The following is a 17,688-nucleotide window of genomic DNA, read 5'->3' as shown; positions in this document are numbered from 1 at the left end:
TGTACTGTGGGCCCTGAGGCCTCCCCACCCCTCCCCCACGCCATCCAGCTGTGCTGCTGTAGAGAATGTAGCCTTTCACCCACCCCTACCTACAATCTGCATCCTCCAGTCCCTCTTGGAGCCTCAGTAATCACATGGGTGAAATCGCGGAGGCAATGATGAGGACCACCCTGCAGAAGCACAGTGGGGACTTGGGGAGTTCCTGCCAGGGGGCATAATAGCCCTCTGTGATCTACTCACTCCTCCCAGAGCTCCATGTGTAGAAGCCACACTCCTCTTAGTCAGTCTACACCTTAGTGGTGATTGTATATGCAGGCATTATCCACCTCTCTGAGCACTTGTGAAGTGGGTAACTTGTCCCTACCTGTCATGCAGATCACCAGGTTGACTTGTACAAAATCCACGTTCTAGCCTCTTTTGCTTTACAACCTCCCAAACACCTCCAGGGGTTGGCTCAGTGGTCTAAGTTGAGTGCCCCCGTTTTGGCCATCCCATTACAGTAAGGGCTTCAGAGCTGCCTGAGTGCTTGGAGACTGCCTCGGGGCTTTCGTTAGGATCCCTAGATAAGCCTCTGGGATCAGGAGACTGGAGAATTTGTGAGCATGGGGGGGTTGGCGGAGGGGGCGGGGTCAGAGCCTGACCCCAGTGCAAGCAGAAACCCAGGGTTGCAAAGCTAGCTCTTGGCCAACTTCACAACATTCAGACCTTTGGCTGCCCTGACCTCTTCTCTGGATGCCTTTCTCCCTCCCTGTCCCTGTTGGCTCAGCTATATGTGGCCCTAACCTTGCCTCCCTCCTTTTGCTCTGAAGCCCACCTTTAGTCCCCAGGACTCCAGGTCATATAAGGTTTGTTCTTTCAGGCTCAGTCTAGGTGTTGAAATGCAAATGGGCTGCCATCTTAAGGACAAAGAGAAGGGAACTAGGTCCAGACTGAAGGTTAGGGTTCTGAAATTGGAGCTCTAGCTTGGCTCTGCCTCTTGTGCTCTGTGTGAACTTACCTGGTTCCCAGCTTACTCTGCCTCTAGCTTCTATTGCTGTAAAATGGGAATCATGTTCCTCACCTGGCCACCTCCCCAGGGTTGCTGGGAGGTCACATGACAGGAACAGTGTGATCGTGGCTTATGGGGTTAAAGCTCTAGACCACAGGAAAGACAGAGTCTAGAGGAGAGTTGGCATAGCTATCTAAGCATGTTTGGTCACAGCATGACTAAGATGGGAGCTGTTATTAGTTCCATTTTAGAGGTAAGGAAACTGAGGCAGAGAGGTAAAATGGAATATTCCAAGTCACATAGCTAATTGTTTTGAATCTAGCATCTGACCCCAGAGTTCTTGCCCATAGCATACAGGGGTGGTGTGGGGTAAACCTCCATCTCCTCTTCCTCTCTGAGGTCTGCTCCAAGTACCTAGATTTATATCTAGTCACCTGGTCCTTAGATGTTTCTACCTCTCAGCAGGTCTTACCTGCCCCAATTCTACCCATTTGCCTCCCTATCACCTCCCCTTGGGGATTTGACCCAGCCTACCCACCCCCCATTCCTATGGCTTTGAGGCAGGGGCTCATTTGAGTGCATCCAAGATCGATGTTGTACACGAGAAGGTGCAAATGTAAGGCTGGCTAAAGAGCATAATAGAATTTATGGAAATCGCTGGCTCGCACCGCAGCCTGAGCAATGATGGAGGTGATTATTAATTAATCATGGTCGTGGGGGAACAGTATCAGTGCAAGGAGTAATTAAAATGAAGCATTGTACAGTTGTACCGAATGATGATTTATGAGCCCAAGGAATTGCCGCTCTGCCCTCGCCCCTTCACAGGCTCAATGGGAAGGATTAACTGGACGGATTGTTTTCAACAAAACCAGTGGCTTGCGGACAGATTTTGATCTGGACATCATCAGCTTGAAGGAGGATGGCCTGGAGAAGGTGCGTGAACTTGGGGAAGACAGGCAGAGGGGATGAAGACACTCTCCCCCCCTCCCCCCCCCCCACCCCACCCCCCGCCTCTAGCAGGCCCTAGACAGAGACCTAGAGCCAGAGGGCTGGGCCAGTAAAGTCACCCCCTTGAGGTTCAGCATGACCCAGTGTGGCCCCTTGGGGAACAACGTGCCCAACATGAAGCCCTGAGGCATACTCAGCATAGTGGACTGCCTGCAGCAGACACCCAGTCCATCACTCTGTGAGCCAGGCCCATCATGCCTAACCTAGCAAATATAATAAAAGTTTCAGGGGCCTATACACTGTCTGGCAGTCCCAGCAGGACTGACTTAGGGCAAAGGGGCAGATGTGTCCTTGGGTAAGAGGGATGTTCTAATCCCTAGGGGGTCAATTTCCTAGGGCATTAAAAGCTCATTGTCATTGGATACATTTAAGCAAAGATGGGACAATTGCTTTTCCATAGGAGATGAGAGGAGATTCTCACCCTCCGAGAAAAGTTGGACTACAAGGATTCTAAGCTTCTCTGCCCCACCTTCCGAGGCCAGTGTTCCAGAGGAAAGCAAAGCCACACAGAGCTGGGGGTTTCCTTCTGAGATGCACAGAAATGTGTTACTGAGGTTACAGGGCAGGGTAGAGGGCTCCTAAGGCTCCTAGGAATCTTCAGTGTATGCTGTTAAAGTTGTGCTGCTGGGCCAAGAAGAAAGATTAATGTGAACCCCCAGCTCTCAGTATTCCTTGGGATCTGGGTGGGTCAGAGGCTCGGCTGTACCCTTCCCTTACCCAGCAATTGGTCCCTGGGAGCTTCCTGCGCACCTCTACAGCCCTCAGATATGGTTTGTGTAAGATATGGCAGAGGCCAGGAGGTGGCAGATGCTCCTCAGACCCTGCTGAGCATTAGGGTCCATTCCTTTCCTCTTCCCCCTTCATGCCCTGGCTCTAATGCCTCATCCTGATTCCCATCTCACTCCTAAGCCCTCTAGCCATCTCAATGTGCTCACAAATGGGGCTTCCCCAGGCACAGCTTAGGGGAGGCAGGGGCAGATCCAAAAGCAATCTGCTCCCAAAATTTCCCGTGGTCCCCTAGTGCCAAGTCACATTAAAAGTCAGCCTCTCACTTGGGCCTTTGAAAAACAACCTAGTTGCCACTGCTCACTGAAACACCCCATGGGCCAGTGGGGCACTCTTACATTCCTGCTTCTCTAGACTGTGGACTAGATGTGAACTCTGCCCCTCAGGCATGGATCTGGCTTGGCTTGACTCACAGTCCTGGCCCCAGCACGCCTGTGGCCATGGGTTTTCCAACTCACAGGGACCTCAGTGTGGGGGAGGGATGGTCAAGAAATCCTCACCAGCCGGGCTACTCAGGAGGCTGAGATCTGAAGATCACGGTTCAAAGCCAGCCCAGGCAGGGAAAGTCCATGAGACTCTTATCTCCAATAAACCACTCAGAAAACTGGAAGTGGTGCTGTGGCTCAAGTGGTAGAGCACTAACCTTGAGCTGAGGGACAGTGCCCAGGAGGAAAGAGGAGCATGAAGGAGTATGGAAGAGGAGGAGGAAGAGGAAGAGGAGGAGGAAGAAGAAGAAGAAGAAGTTGTTCTTACCAACTATCCCTCCATAACTATTTCATGCCATATCATATCAGCTCCCAAGGGATGGGACTGTGGCTCCAACCCTCAGACTATCAGGGACAATTAGTCTAGACCTGTGCTGATACTGTGAATTCTCATCAGCCAGCATCCAGGTTCCACTTAGTCTCTCTTGTGCCTTCTCAGCACAGCAGTGGATACAACATTTGCTCAAGTAGCTGTCATTTCTGCTCTCTCAGCTACCCATCACTGGAGATAGCCAAAATTCTAGGAATGGCAGTTAAATGGCATACATGACACCACATTCTACTCCTGCACCCCTGGCAGACATCAATAATTGATCACCCACCTGATTGCTCTCTCCTTCTGAGCCCACCTGCAGCACCCTTCTCCTGATAGTCCTCCTTGTGGCACCCTGCAGGGTGTCCACCAAAGGCTCCTAGTTGCAATCACCATATAATTATAAGCTTGCTTGGTCCTGATGTTTGTTTCCCATAGCATCTGGTGTCCATCAAGACAAGTTGGAACTCAGTAGAGCTTGCCAGGGCGAGGGATCATGCACCATCAGGCAGGTGTTTGCTGAGGACTTTCTGTACCCAGCTTTCTGCTTGGCACCTTAGCACCGAGCTTGCCCCATTTAAGAAAAGACCCTCTTTGTTAGTCTGTCAGCCTCTTGTTCTTGTGGCCCTGATGGTCTACCGGTGGCAGTGATTGGCCCTGAGAGTGTGCTAAGCCCCAACACAGCCACTCTTCCTCTCCTATCACCACTACTGTTTGCTAGCTGGGTCATAGCTGATCTAGCCAGCTCCAGCCGGTGGCTTTGGGAGGATTAAGGCAGAATTACCCAAGTATAATTACATATCTCTCTGCTATCTGCTTTGCACAGCCCTCTGAATGGGATGTTTGCATTCAGCCTCTTCTGTTTAATTGATTTAAGGTCCTTTAGTATCCCCCAACTGAGCCAAGGGCAGAGTAGGCATGCTGGAGCCTTCCTGAGAGAGAGGGGCCAAGCTGGGGTGCGTGCGGGTCAGAAAGGACTTTCAAGAGGCCTAAGGTTTTAGGATGATTTATAAATTGACCTTTCCTTTCCTCCTTCTAGTCTCAGACCCAATATTAATAAGGACACCGGGGGTGGCGGGGTGGGGGGATATTTTGGCCATCATAGCTATGGTATTTGTCATCTTTAGAAGTAAAATCCACAAAGCAAATTGCCTGCAAGTCCCCAGCAGCATTCAAGGCCCCAAGCAGCATTCAAGGCCCCAAGTGACATTCAGCCGCCTGATGCTGCCACCCTCTGAAGCAGTTTCAGTAGCCAGCCTCCTGCCCCGGGTGCCTGCATGCGCACAGCCAGCTCCGCCTTTGCTCAGTCTTCACACATAGGTGTTATCTCCCCTTGTCCCAGATTATCCTGGCTTTGGGAGGCATTTGCCCCTGGAGCCAAACCCAAAAAGTGAGCATCTAGCTCACTCACAGGCAGGACCAGGCACTGGACCAGGACTTTTGATCCACCTCCTTCAGCCTCTACTTGGGATCTGCTCTATCCCCCAGCTACTTTCCCTGGACTCCTTGATGCTGCCTCTGAAGCTCCTGTCTCCCTGTCTGGCCCAGATGAGGTTGCCAGCCGAGGGAGGGTCAGAATTCAGGAGAATCTAATCACCTTGGGGGAGATGGAGGGGGACAGCAGGTTATCGTCAGAATGTTTCATTCAAAGCATGGAGGCAAGGACAATGATGGCGTTGGTCTTACTGGTGGGAGAAAGGAAGGGTGGACTGAGGACTCGGTGCCTATCTTCCATCTGTCTGTTTCTCCAGGTTGGGGTGTGGAGCCCTGCCGATGGTCTCAACATCACCGAGGTTGCCAAAGGCCGAGGCCCTAACGTGACCGACTCTCTGACAAACAGGTCACTCATCGTCACCACAGTGCTGGTAAGAGCTCAGAGGTCCCACAGGAAGGGTTGTGTGCCTTGGGGTGGGCTGGCATTCTGGACCGGGGAACAAAACGTCCCATCTTCCCATCTGTTGCATCCTGGGAGCCTCTTAAGAAGCTCCTGCCTGGCCAGGAGACAGCAGCAAAGGGGAGTGGGAAGTAGAAACTTCTAGGGTAACTCAGACAGCTCTTAGAGGGGAGCTAGAACCCAGAACCTTTGTGAATGTCATAGGGGAAGACCTGTGCTCATTTCTTTCATCTCCACCCACTCCCCAAGGCCCTGATACTAGAGTATGAGTACATGGAGGTTACAGGAGAAAAGGAGCTCAACTGCCTGCCACAGTGAAACCAGAGGTGCCTCTCACACCTCCATTCCCAGGGCAAAGTCCTTTTCTCAAATCCCTCTAGCTGTGGTCACACTAGTGAGCTTATTCACACATGCTTGCACATGGCACCCTGTAGGGTCCTGTCCCAAGATCTGGCAGTTACCAGTCTGCCTGGAGTCATATTCTCTCTGTGTGCCTTCCTGTCTCTTCTCATCCCCCTCTTCCTTCAGAAAGAGGACTGAAAGGGTCTCTTTCTCTTGGCCCATTTCAGCTCACGAAGTGGTTCATGGGGTCTTCCAGGCTCTCTGCATCTTGCAGCTCAGAAGTGGGCAGAAGTATAGACTGGGCCATGGCATGTTCCAGTGCCCCAGGAGGGCTGAGGACAGAACTTGTCAGAGTTGTAGTCTCCAGGGACCCAAGTCAGTGATCTTGGGAAAGGAAGCCCTTTCCTGGCAGAACCTGACTTAACACCCCTTATCATCTTCTTCTCAAGATATAGCAAATACTTGTAAGGCCCACACACTGAGTTTGTTCCTCCACCCAGAAGAGAGTGCAGTCTCTTTGGGATTAAGGAAGGCTACCCTCTTGCCCTCAGCCTAGAAAGAGGCTGAGCAGCCAGGAATGGGTACCTCCTATGGTGTGCTGACTGGGATGGCTCCCACCTGCTTCCCCAGTAGAGGGAGCCTGGCCAGGTCCTCCTGGATATTCCCATGTCCTCTAGTGTGATTCATAATGTATGTGGTTTGTGGCTGGGTTTTGGATACCAAAGAACAGTTAGAGGTGTAACTGGAAAATTCCATTCTTCTAAGAATCCTAAAGAATGGCCAACATTGAGGCCCTATCCACTTCTGGGAGGAGTTGCAGTCTCTGGGTCTCACCTTCAAATCCCAGGGTTGTGATTACCGAGAAAGTCCCATTTAAAGGGATAAAGATTGAATGATGATGTAGTCAGGGAGACACTAGCCCCTCTCCTTAGGGCAAGACCCCAACTGGAACTTTCCCCACAGCCACATGACCTGCCAGATTTTGTGATCCACCTTGTTGACTAGACAAGTATTTTTTTAAAAAATCCATCTGCTGAAACCAATAAGTCAAGAGATCTCAACAGGAGCAAGAGAAAGAAAAACTGTCATTTGAAAATGTACAAGATAAAAATAAACAAATAAAAAAAGCAAAGGGAGGTGAGTCTGATACTGATGAACAATTATAGGAATATGGATATGGATAAAAATAGAAAAGATAAAAGGAGAGCAAAATAGAAAAGGTTAAGAGGAAAATAATGAAGAGAAAATGAAGGTAAGGAAGGAGATTAAAAGGGAAGATATTAAGAAGGGTGAAAAATTAAATAATTTACAGCTCTGACTAGACAAGGTAAAAAATGTTAAACCAAAATGTCACAAAGCAAAAGGATAAAAGTGTGACAAAGCTAAAATATAAAAGGGTAAAAATAAAATAATAAAAAGGTGGTAAAAGATTAAATGCGGAGCTGCATAAACTGTGTGATATAAATAAAACACTTCATTTTTTTTCTTTTTTGCCAGGCAAGGCTTTAAAAAGGTAAAACCAGCATGATTTAAGAGATTAGGAGAGATGATTAAATGGGCAAAGGTGATATGGCCACAAAACAATAGTCTAAACAGGAAGAGGTAAGCTAAGGATACACTCCAAAGATGTAAAACATTGCCACCTTGAAAGACCACAGGGGCAAATTTTATTGGAATGTCAGCAGCCTGATTTCAAGGGCATAAGTCCTCTGCAGAAGCACAGAGTTTCTTTCTAGACAAGCAGAGACAGAATCAGACAGACGTTGCATGCTCTTCACCTGCCAATCTTTGCAATTTCTCTCACCAATACTCACAGCTTCTTGCAAAAGCTCCCCAGACCTACTGGGCTCACTCCATCATCACAAATCCCATTCCAGTCTTGGCTGGCTCCCAGGTACCCCAGAGAATGGGGAGGGAAAGAAGCCCCTCTTGGCTTATAGCCTGGACACAGCTCCATCTGTCCACTGCCCCTCTGCCTCAAAACACATCCCAGGGTGCCAGGGTTGCAGGGATAGGACAGCACAGTGACTCAGAGTGCAGAGTTAGGGGTTGAGTCTTGCCACTTACTGTGTGACCCTGACATGTTTCTTACCTACTCTGTGACTATCACCTCTCTGCAAAGAGGAGATTGGTAATAATATACCAACTTCCTAGAGTTGAGAGCATCTAGTACAGAGTACAGAGCAAGTGCTAAATGAGAGCTGTTATTGTATTCATTGCTATTGATTACAAATCTAGACCCTGGTGAGTTAGGGTGGAATATGACACGCAGACTGGGTCTTGGAGAGAAAATCCTCAGCTTTCATCCACATGCAGAGCCCCGAACTTTGTGTTTTCATTTGGGTGCCTTTCAAGTCCTGGAGCTTCTCCTAATCCACCCCAGACCCCACAGTTCCCTCATTTTTTGGGTGGGGTGATCTGGTTGTGGGGCCTGAACTCTGGGCCTGGGCGATGCCCCTCAGCTCTTCAGCTCAAGGCTAGCACTCTACCACTTGAGCCACAGCGCCACTTCCGGCTTTTTTCTTTTTGCTTATGTGGTGCTGAGGAATCAAACCCAGGGCCTCATGCATGCAAGGCAAGCACTCTACTACTGAGCTACCTTCCCAGCCCATAGTTCCCTCATTTTTATACTCGACTTGTTAGTGCCCTCTCTTCTCCAAGCACTGGCCTCTGAAGGCATTAAGGCTTTCTAATTCCTCTAGGGAGCTTCTCATGGTTCTAGTCTCCTACTGAAACATAAAATTCCAGATCAGCCGCTGCCTCATTCCCTTTTCTTAGCCATAGTCTAAGCTCATGGTTTTAACATCACAGTAACTCCCTACCCCTAACCCCATCATCTTGACCTCAGACCTGACTGCTAACTCACTTAAAGGGGACATCCTGCACCCACAGCTGGGAACACAGACCGTCTTAACCCCATCACAAATATCAGATGCTCACATGGGATGAACTACAATTCAGTTCCCTCTATCCTCACTACCAGTCTTTCCTGGAAGCAGGTTGGGAAGTAGAGTGGAAATACCACCTCTGGATGATATAACATATACGACCATCACATGGGTTCTCAAGAAATACTGTGTCCACCAGAAAACACAGTCCTCAGAGTCAGGAGAGAGATTGCCCACTCCCACCAAGGACAAATCAAGGACCCCCTGAAAACCTCACACTGCTCACCACTGTCAGCGTATCTGGAGCCCTGGGGTACACTCTCAGGGTTTGGCTCTTTGGGGCAGCCTCGCAGGTTTTGGGGAGGGGCCCAGCCTGGCACCTGCTCAGCTGACCTGGCTGAAAACCCAACCCTATGTTTAGCAGCCTGATGCAGACCCAGACCTCCTTCTGAGAGCACAGCCCCCCTACCTGTCTGAGTGTGTTGTCCAGGCAACAGTGCTTTGAGTGACAGGCAAATACCAAGACAGAGAACAAGAACATCAAACTGCTCTGCCCCTGGGGACAGGGTCTGGAGGTGAAAAGCTGGTGAGAGGGGATCTTCTCTTTCATTTCCCTGGGGCCTGGACCTGGTAGACAGTAGCAGATCCATTTAAGCCTGCCCTTGCCCTGGGCAGACAGACAGACAGACAGGGGCCTGACCCCACCCTCTCTAATTTCTGAGCAACCAGTTGCCTTCCCTTTTCCTGAGCCTAAACCAGAATAGGGGCCTGGAAACCTGCCCTCCTCACCCTCCCTGAAATCTCAGCTTCTGTTCTGGTTTTGCTCTTCCATGAGTTCATGAAAAATTCATCTACCCAAACCTCAGCTCACACACAGAGAAAGCACACGGGCCTCGCACCTGGGGCCTCGCTTTTGAAGGCTCGGGGTTCTTTTGGCTAAAGATGTGAGCAGCGATCAGCATGCGTGGAGTTGTGGGTGTGGGTGAGGGGGGCAGCCATGCAGGGCATCTGTTTATGCAGTGATGGTATATTTGTACTGACTGCACATTGTGACCCACATAGATTCAGCTGCCAGGAAGGCCGGAACTCCTAGTACCCAGCAGGAGCCCAGGGGAAAAGCCAAAGCCAGAATGTAGGCTGGGACACCATTCCAGGCCAGAGATCATACAAAGCCTGTCTTGCTGTTCTACCAGAAAGAAGCCAAGGCCTGAAGTCTAAGATCCTTGGCCTGTGTACCCAGGCAGGGACAGGCAAATAGATCTGAACATGTGGCCAGTGATGCCAGTGGTTATGTGTACATGCATGCATGGATGTGGATTGACATTGCCCAACTCAGAGAGAGGGCATACCATTATCACCGGCTAACCTCTGAATCCTTCCTCACATGCTGTTAGCCCCCAGGACCTTCTCCAAATCCAGCATTCTATGAATGGGAGAAGCTTAGCAGTAGGGCTGGCGATCACATTGCTCTAAGCTTTACTGATTGTAGAGAAACCAGACTCCGAGCCTGGTGACGGAAAGTCGGAAAAGGTTATTTTTCTGGACCCCTGTTTTCTGTGACTTGTTGAAGAGAAATATTACCCTGGTCCTACGGCTCTTCTCCCAAAGCAATAGGCGAGCGTGAAGTTATGAAATTGAGGGCACCTTCACTGAGCAATCGATTAGCAGCCGAGAGAGCTTGTGAATTGGCTGTCTGGACATTTCCAGTAATAAATTGTGAAATAGTCCATGAATAAGTAGTTGGCGGAGTTCAGAATTACCCCCTAGGAAATGTTGCAGGTCTAGAGACACATTACTAAGGCGAGCACCATTTTAATGCTCTGGGCTTTGGCTGTTAAATATGTATGCTATCCGCAAAGCACTTCCCGAAATTAATGGCATTTTACAGCTGCTCCGAAGGCAGCGTATTTATATGGAGATGTATAGATTCTGGGGCTGTGGTGGCTTCACAAATGAAGTTCTAATTTTAGAGGATAAGTCCTAGGAGGGGCATGGAGAGGGGGGTCAGGAAGTACACTATCTTGGGGACCTCTTTGAGATGGTTTTCTTCTGCCAGCCACAATTTTTACCCTTTGGTAACACTGGGTGTGATCTCTAGGTGGGAAAAGTTACTGTAGGTAACAGGCCAATCAGCACTCAGGAAAAAGAAGATGACAGTAATGATAATAATAATAATAACAATAAGTAATATTGGCAACTAACATTGGCCAGGCACTAAATGTTTTTCCTGAGTTGAATCATTTTATCTTCACTAAAACGCTATTATTATTAAAATGGGGATTGTGTTATTATATTCATTTTATAGGAAGAGATGGGAATCTATCTATATGTGTTAGTGGTTCCCCTGAGGATGATGGTATTTTTCTTTTAAAGAAAGAACTTGAATTATTTACTTGAGAGATAAGATCAGGGCCAACAGGTACAGTAGCATATCTTGTGCACTGCATAAGAGCATCAGCTAGAAGAATGAGAATGGGCTGAATCCCAACCAGGCCCTGCTCACTGTGACCAGGATGCAGAGCAACCCAGAGACTGATTTGCATGAAAGTCATATCTAGACTCGGCCAAGTTTTCTTTCCTCCAAGCAGCCTTTATGCTTGCCCCAGACCCCAAATGGATTCTTTGCTCAGCTATCTGCTTGGTTGGTGAGAGGCACTGAGAAGCTAGTGTGATGCTAACCAAAAAGCACAGTCTCCTGTCTATCTTGACAAAGCAGTAGTTTGATCAGAGTCCCTGGAGAGTGGGGAGCCCCTTGGGAGTTCAGATATTCCCTGGCTGCTTCTCTGGAACACCTTAAAAGATTCCTAAAAGCTGGAGCCCATCAGTCAGGGCTAGGATGAGGTATTGGGAAGCAGCAATGCTAGGAAAACAAGGCTGAAGAATTGAACCCTTCTGCCACAGCAGGAGCCTGGCTAGTGGCTGCTGGCAGAATTCCACAGAGGCTCAGCACTGACCACCCATCACCACCCCAGGGATCCATGATGTCAAGAGAAAGGCCTCACCATTGAGGAGGACAATGAAACACCTCCAGAATTAGATGTGTGCCTTACTGTGGTTGTGTAGAAATGGGCTTCCCACTCTATGTATTCTGCCAGCTGTCACCCCCTTAGCTGCAAGCTTGAAGCATTCTGACACCTCAAGTACCACAGTGAGTCTGAGAGAAGGTAGCCAATGGGAAAAGGTAGAGGAGTGCCAGACAGGTGCAGACTAAATGGCTGAAGAAGAAGGCCCAGTGGAGTAAGGAGAGAACAAAGAATGGTCCCGAAGCAGGCACACGAGAGAAGCTCTGGACCTGAGTTTGGGACCTACAAAAGCAGGTGACGCAGAGGAGAGAAAGGAGAACAGAACCAGGAAGAGATTCATTCTGATTGGCTGGGAAGGATGGGAACAAGACTCCATCCTTGTAGTAACTCTGGTGTGATATTGGGCAGCATACTGACCTCTGAGTCTGTTTCCCCATCTATAACATGGTGATAATGTCACCACCTGGCAAGATAGCGAGACTTAGCCTGAGACCTGACTCTAAAGGTGGTTGGTGCCTGGTGTATAATAGGAACTCAATAAATACTGAATTTTATGGAAATTCAGTTCCACCCACCTCAGCATGGGGACTTAAAAGTGAGTTTGAGTGGGCGGAGCCAGCTGAAACACGGACTTGATGTTGGACTCGGGGATTCCACTGGGGGCCTGGATCTTGCTACCTCAGAACCCACAGTTCCTCACTCTGTGAACCTCAAAGTGGATGGAATCAAACTATTTCTATTCTCAGGCTTTCTGGCTCCTCTTAACTGTTCTTTGTAGGGCTGGCAGGAGTTCCAAATGAGAAGTCAGGCAACGCCCGGCCTCTTCTAAGCCCTTCATTGGCTTGTAACCATCTGCAGGGGTGGTGTATGGAAGGGGAGCCTGTCACTCACCCCACAAGCCACCTTCCTGAGGATCATCTCTCCTGGGAGAGACAAGTCCTATACAAGTCCTATACAAGTCCTGTCACTGCTATTGGCCATTGCTCACCTGACACAACCTAAATAAGGAATTGAAAGAGTCCTCGGAAGACAAAGGAATTGGGAATATGTAGATCTAATCTGAGAACCAGGAGTTGGGGAAAAGCCAGGGAAGACACTCAATGAGGACTTTCTAGAGCAGACATCAGAAGTTTTGGGAGGGGCTACTCAGACACAGTTTGCTGGACCCTACCCAGATTCCCTGGTTCATTAGATTGGGGGGAAGAAGTTGGGGGAAGCCAGGAATGTACATCTCCAACAAGTTCTGCAGATCTGCTCTTCTGAGGCCCATACTCTGAGAACCCTGGCCCACGTCATGGTTGCTACAGAAAGAACCTGTGCTTTGGAATCAGGTGGACTTGAGTTCAAATCCCTGCCCTACCACTTGCTAGCTAGTTCTGTGACCACTGAGCAAGTCCATGACTACGTACTGAGCCTGGGGCCACCAGGGGGCTCCAAACTGGTTCCCTAGAACTGTGCTGTGCCCGCAATCACCCTGGGCAGGAAAGTCCATGAGACTCTTATCTCCAATTAACTATTAAAAAAACAATCAGGAAGTAGGGCTGTGACTCAAGTAGTAGAACACTAGCCTTGAGCAAAAAAAACTCAGGGACAGCACCCAGGCCCTGAGTTCAAGCCCTGGAACAGATACACATATGTGCACGCCTGTGCGCACACGCAAGCACACATGCACTTGCACATTCACACAAACAAACCAAAGAGCAGCCTACAACTTATTCCACCCCACTCACTCAGCCTGCCTCCCCTCTCCCATCTATCTCTGCAGGAGGAGCCCTTTGTCATGTTCCGGAAGTCAGACAGGACTCTATATGGGAATGACCGGTTTGAGGGTTACTGCATTGATCTGCTCAAGGAGCTGGCCCACATCCTGGGCTTCTCCTACGAGATCCGGCTGGTAGAAGACGGCAAGTACGGGGCACAGGATGACAAGGGCCAGTGGAACGGCATGGTCAAGGAGCTCATTGACCACGTAAGCTGGGACTGGAACATGGGGCTAGAGGGAGGACCCCTGGGAGCCTAGTGAGCTGTACTTCGCACATTAGGACCCAGCACCTCAGCAGGAACCAAGGAGATGGAGGTAAAGGTTGTGCCCTTGAAGACTTACAGGGATTCATACGGAGAAGTGTACTCTAGCTCTCCTGGGCCTGCCTTGCTTAGGCCCCTCATCTCCCAGACATCCCTGTCCGGGCAAACACACATTCACAACCCCATGGGCCCAGGTACATGCAATCTGGAACTGCTCAAGTCCTCTGCTCCTTTAAACAGCTATAGATGTCCCAGCCATGTGGGCAAGGTACCATAACACAACAACTTTGGGACACAGACAGACCTCATGCTACCTTGAGAGTAGCTTTGAGTCCTAAGAGAAGAAAGATGGTCCAGGGAATGGGCGGAGGGCTTGAGTGAAAGAGGGAGCCAAGGCACCATTTCCCTGGGATGTGAAGAGGACTCTGGGAGCAAGGGGCCAGAGCAGGCAGAGGGAACAGCAGGTAGGAGGGGCCTGGAGTTTATGGAACATGAGAGGAAGACAAAAAGGAATCAAAAGCTAAGGAGCCACAGCCTGAAAGGAATTGGGACCCAGGGCCCAACCTAATTCTTCCTTAATTAGCTATGAAGGCATGACAAGTCACCCCATGTCTGAGCTGCTTTCTATGAAAAATGGGCACGTTAATCCCCCCTCTCCAGGCCTGGTCCATAGTCAACCCATTAAGCCTTGCGAGATTCTCTCAGCAAACACATCCTAGCTCCTTGGCTCCTAGAAGCTTAGGCTGTACTCCAGTAGACTGGGGCACGAGTGCTGCCTTTCCAGCCTCCCTAGGTTCTAGTCACCATCACAGCCCCTAAGGGAGGTGTGGGAACAAAGTGAAGGTGCCATTTTTATAGGCTCCCCTAGCATGGGGCATTCATTACCTGCCTTCCAGCTCAAGACCCTCAATGGAATGGAAGCAGCATCCATCCAAAATTTGTGTCTGAAATGAAGGCAGGCAAGGACCTGATCTGGACCCCTTAGCATCATCTTCCTCTCCCTCATCCTTAGGCCTGACAGGGCTGTCAGTAATGCCCACTGTGCAGATACAGTGGCTGAAGTGCAGAGAGAAAGACAGAGGCAGAGAGAAGCAAGACCCTAGCTAGTGTGTAGTGGTGCTGGACTCAAATTCGTAGAGTCTGGCAGCTCTGTGTCTCAGTGGCCCTGGGCTGTGCCCTCTCTAGAGAGTCAGCCCTAACAAGAAGCCAGAGCAGAGACAGGCTTATGCAGGAATCTTTGCAGCCCCTGGTAGGAGAGGGTGTGAACTTGAGCTGGGTTTGGTTTCCACTCTGCCAAGGAGTCACTGTGTGTTCCTGGTCAGTCTCTTAACTTCTCTGTGCCTCAGTTTTCTCATCTTTGAAAGGGGAGTGATATGAATGGGCCTACCACAAAGATTGCTGTGAGTCAGTGTATTCATTGTCTAGGCAGAACAGCCTCAGCGTTTGCTATTATTTTGTTGTTTTGTTGTTACTGTTGTTTTATCGTATCAGTTATTCTTTGGAGGCTGATGGAGTCAGGGCAGGGGAGGATCGGGAAGTCCAGTGTTCTAATTTCGGACTCAACAGTGACAATGACACCCCCTTCCCTCTTCCCTGCCTTCTGTGAGGCTCAGAGAAGACAACAGGTAGAGAAGAGGGCTCTAGCTTATTGAGCTCTTCTTAATGGAAAGGGAGTCATATTGTCACTGTTATTAATAATAACCATAATTACTATGGAAATGAGCTAGCAGGCCCCCTCCCACAGCATCTCCTTTTACCCACTTCCTGCACCCGTGAGTGGGGCTCTGCTGTCCAGGGCTCTATGTGCCTTCTGAGCCTGACCTTTACAAAGATGAGTGGGGCTGCAGAAGAAAGATGGGGTCATGTGGAGACCCGCCACCCACAGCACCTCCAATGGCCCGGGAGCTTTGGAGAGCTATTTTTAAAGGGATATGATGAGACAATCCAGCAGCAGCTAGAACCCTCCCGAGTCACCCCTCGGCTGGGGAAACGGGGAACCTCGTCCATGGCCTCCAGATTTCTGGACTGAACTTCAGGAGGTCCAGCATTCATCAAGGCCATGAGCCCTGATGGGACATGCAGGGGACCTTGTTAAACCTGATTCCTTACAATTGATGAGCCTATTAATCCTAGCTTGGTGCCATTTTTAATAACATCATAACCATTTATTAGTGTCGTCAGATAATTAGTCTCCTCACTAGCTCATAGAAAGCATGGTAAAGACTTGGCAATATTATTACTTCCTTATTAAGGATCTGAATGTAGGTATAAAACATGATGAATATTCACCTTTGTAAGTGTCTGCCTCCTGAGGCCCATTTTGATACCCTGAGTGCTGCCTGCGCCCAGGCAGGATTTAAAATGTCCTTCCTTGACTCTCTGCTGGCCTCTGTCCATTGTACATGGCCTTGCAAGAACCCAGGGTTGTAGAGGAAGATGGGGTTCCTGAAGGATGCACCCCCTTTCCTCCTGCCAACAGACATACCTTCCCGGAGTCACCTGGAACACAGGAACAGCAAACGTGATTAGACACAGTGGTGATTACTGCATCCATCATCCATCTCTCCATTGATGCTGCCTGCTCATTCTCATTCTCCTCTCAGCTGTCTTCTACTCCCTGCCTATTATTATGCCCATGTGTTCTGACGACTCTGGAATCCAATCGAAATGGATTCAGATACCTAGTCCGGCACATTTCAGCTGACAATGAGAAAGTTATACAACCTCTCTGGCCTATATTTCTACATCTGTAAAATGGGGCTAATAAAAGAACCTTTGGAGTGGGAGGCTGGCATGCAGGAATCAGCAGAGCCCACAGAGCCCATCCTGGATGATGGGGGGAGTCCTCTCAAGGGGAGAAGAGGTAAGGCCCGGGGGCACTACCCAGAAGGCATAGAAGGGAGGTATCTGCAGGATGTCTAGCCCTGGCAAGATCGGAAGCAAAGGAGGATCAGGAGCACATGAGGCAACAGGTCACCAGAGGCTAGGCTAGTGGTTAGTGGCTGTATGGAGGTTTGCTAAGGAGTTTTCCGTGGCCTATAAGATTGGCTTGGGCAAAGATGGTGACAAGAAATGGTCATAGATAGACTTTGCATATCAGCCCTTCCTTGGTGAAGAAGTAACCTTCTCACATGCCCCCTCTGCTCTCTTATAACCCTGAGTGTAGACCAGAGATGATGGCACAGCTGGAAGTGCCCGTTTCCTCTGCCTGACTCTTCTTCCAGACAACAAATAACTGAAGAAGGGAAGTTGGCTATTGCCAGCATTTGGCATGGGGCTGAACACACAGAGAGAAGGTATTGGTGAGGGAGCGATACAATGAATGAGCATTGGCTTTCACACCATGAATAAGGGCATGGCAATAGGGTCATAAATAGTTGACTTCACATCCAAAGGTGTGAGGGGAGTGTCTGGTGTCAAGGCCACCCAGGAGATTCACCAGGTCCCCGTCTTCCAGCCAGGAACCAGCCCCTCATTCTGGCCTGTGTACCTTGTTTTTGGAAAGCATATTTGGAATCAAGGATGCTGAGAGCTCACCTAGGGCAAGTCGGCATGCTGGATGGACAGAGCAGTAGAGGGCAAAGAAAATAAATGAACTACAAAGACATTGGTAAGGGAAACAGAGCAAGGACTGGGGAACACCATAAAAGGTTAGGGTATTGCCAGCATGCATCTGATGAGGGTCAAATAAGCAAGTAAGGGTTACAGGCAAGATGTGGGACCCCCGGCAGCAATTAGAGATCCAGGGAGACATCCATTCATTTCTAGTTCCCTGCTAGTCTGTAGAAAATGGTAACGAGGGTTGGATAAGGAGGGTATGGACTTAGAAAGTTGCACCCCAACACCAGTCATGGCCTTGGGCCTCCAGGTGAGCTCCACCAAACTCCTCAAGCAGAGACCAGCCTAGTGAAATGCCCAGTGCTCTCCCAGCCAGGT

The 17,688-nt window shown here is 49.5% G+C and overlaps 1 protein-coding gene across 1 annotated transcript in view; it reads left to right on the top strand.

Annotated features, from left to right (window-relative positions):
- Positions 1–17,688, top strand: part of Grik3 (glutamate ionotropic receptor kainate type subunit 3) — a 210,013-nt gene that overhangs the window by 161,791 nt on the left and 30,534 nt on the right. The window contains exons 8-10 of the mRNA XM_042680904.1: positions 1,814–1,921; positions 5,332–5,445; positions 13,493–13,696. Coding sequence (XP_042536838.1) covers positions 1,814–1,921; positions 5,332–5,445; positions 13,493–13,696 — 426 coding nt within the window. The remainder of the gene's footprint in view (positions 1–1,813; positions 1,922–5,331; positions 5,446–13,492; positions 13,697–17,688) is intronic.

Source organism: Dipodomys spectabilis, unplaced genomic scaffold (assembly GCF_019054845.1).
Source record: "Dipodomys spectabilis isolate Male_0828 unplaced genomic scaffold, ASM1905484v1 ptg000002l, whole genome shotgun sequence".
NCBI classification, from domain to species: Eukaryota; Metazoa; Chordata; class Mammalia; order Rodentia; family Heteromyidae; genus Dipodomys; species Dipodomys spectabilis.
Note: the sequence above shows the minus strand (reverse complement) of the source record. Positions and strands in the feature narration are given on the sequence as shown.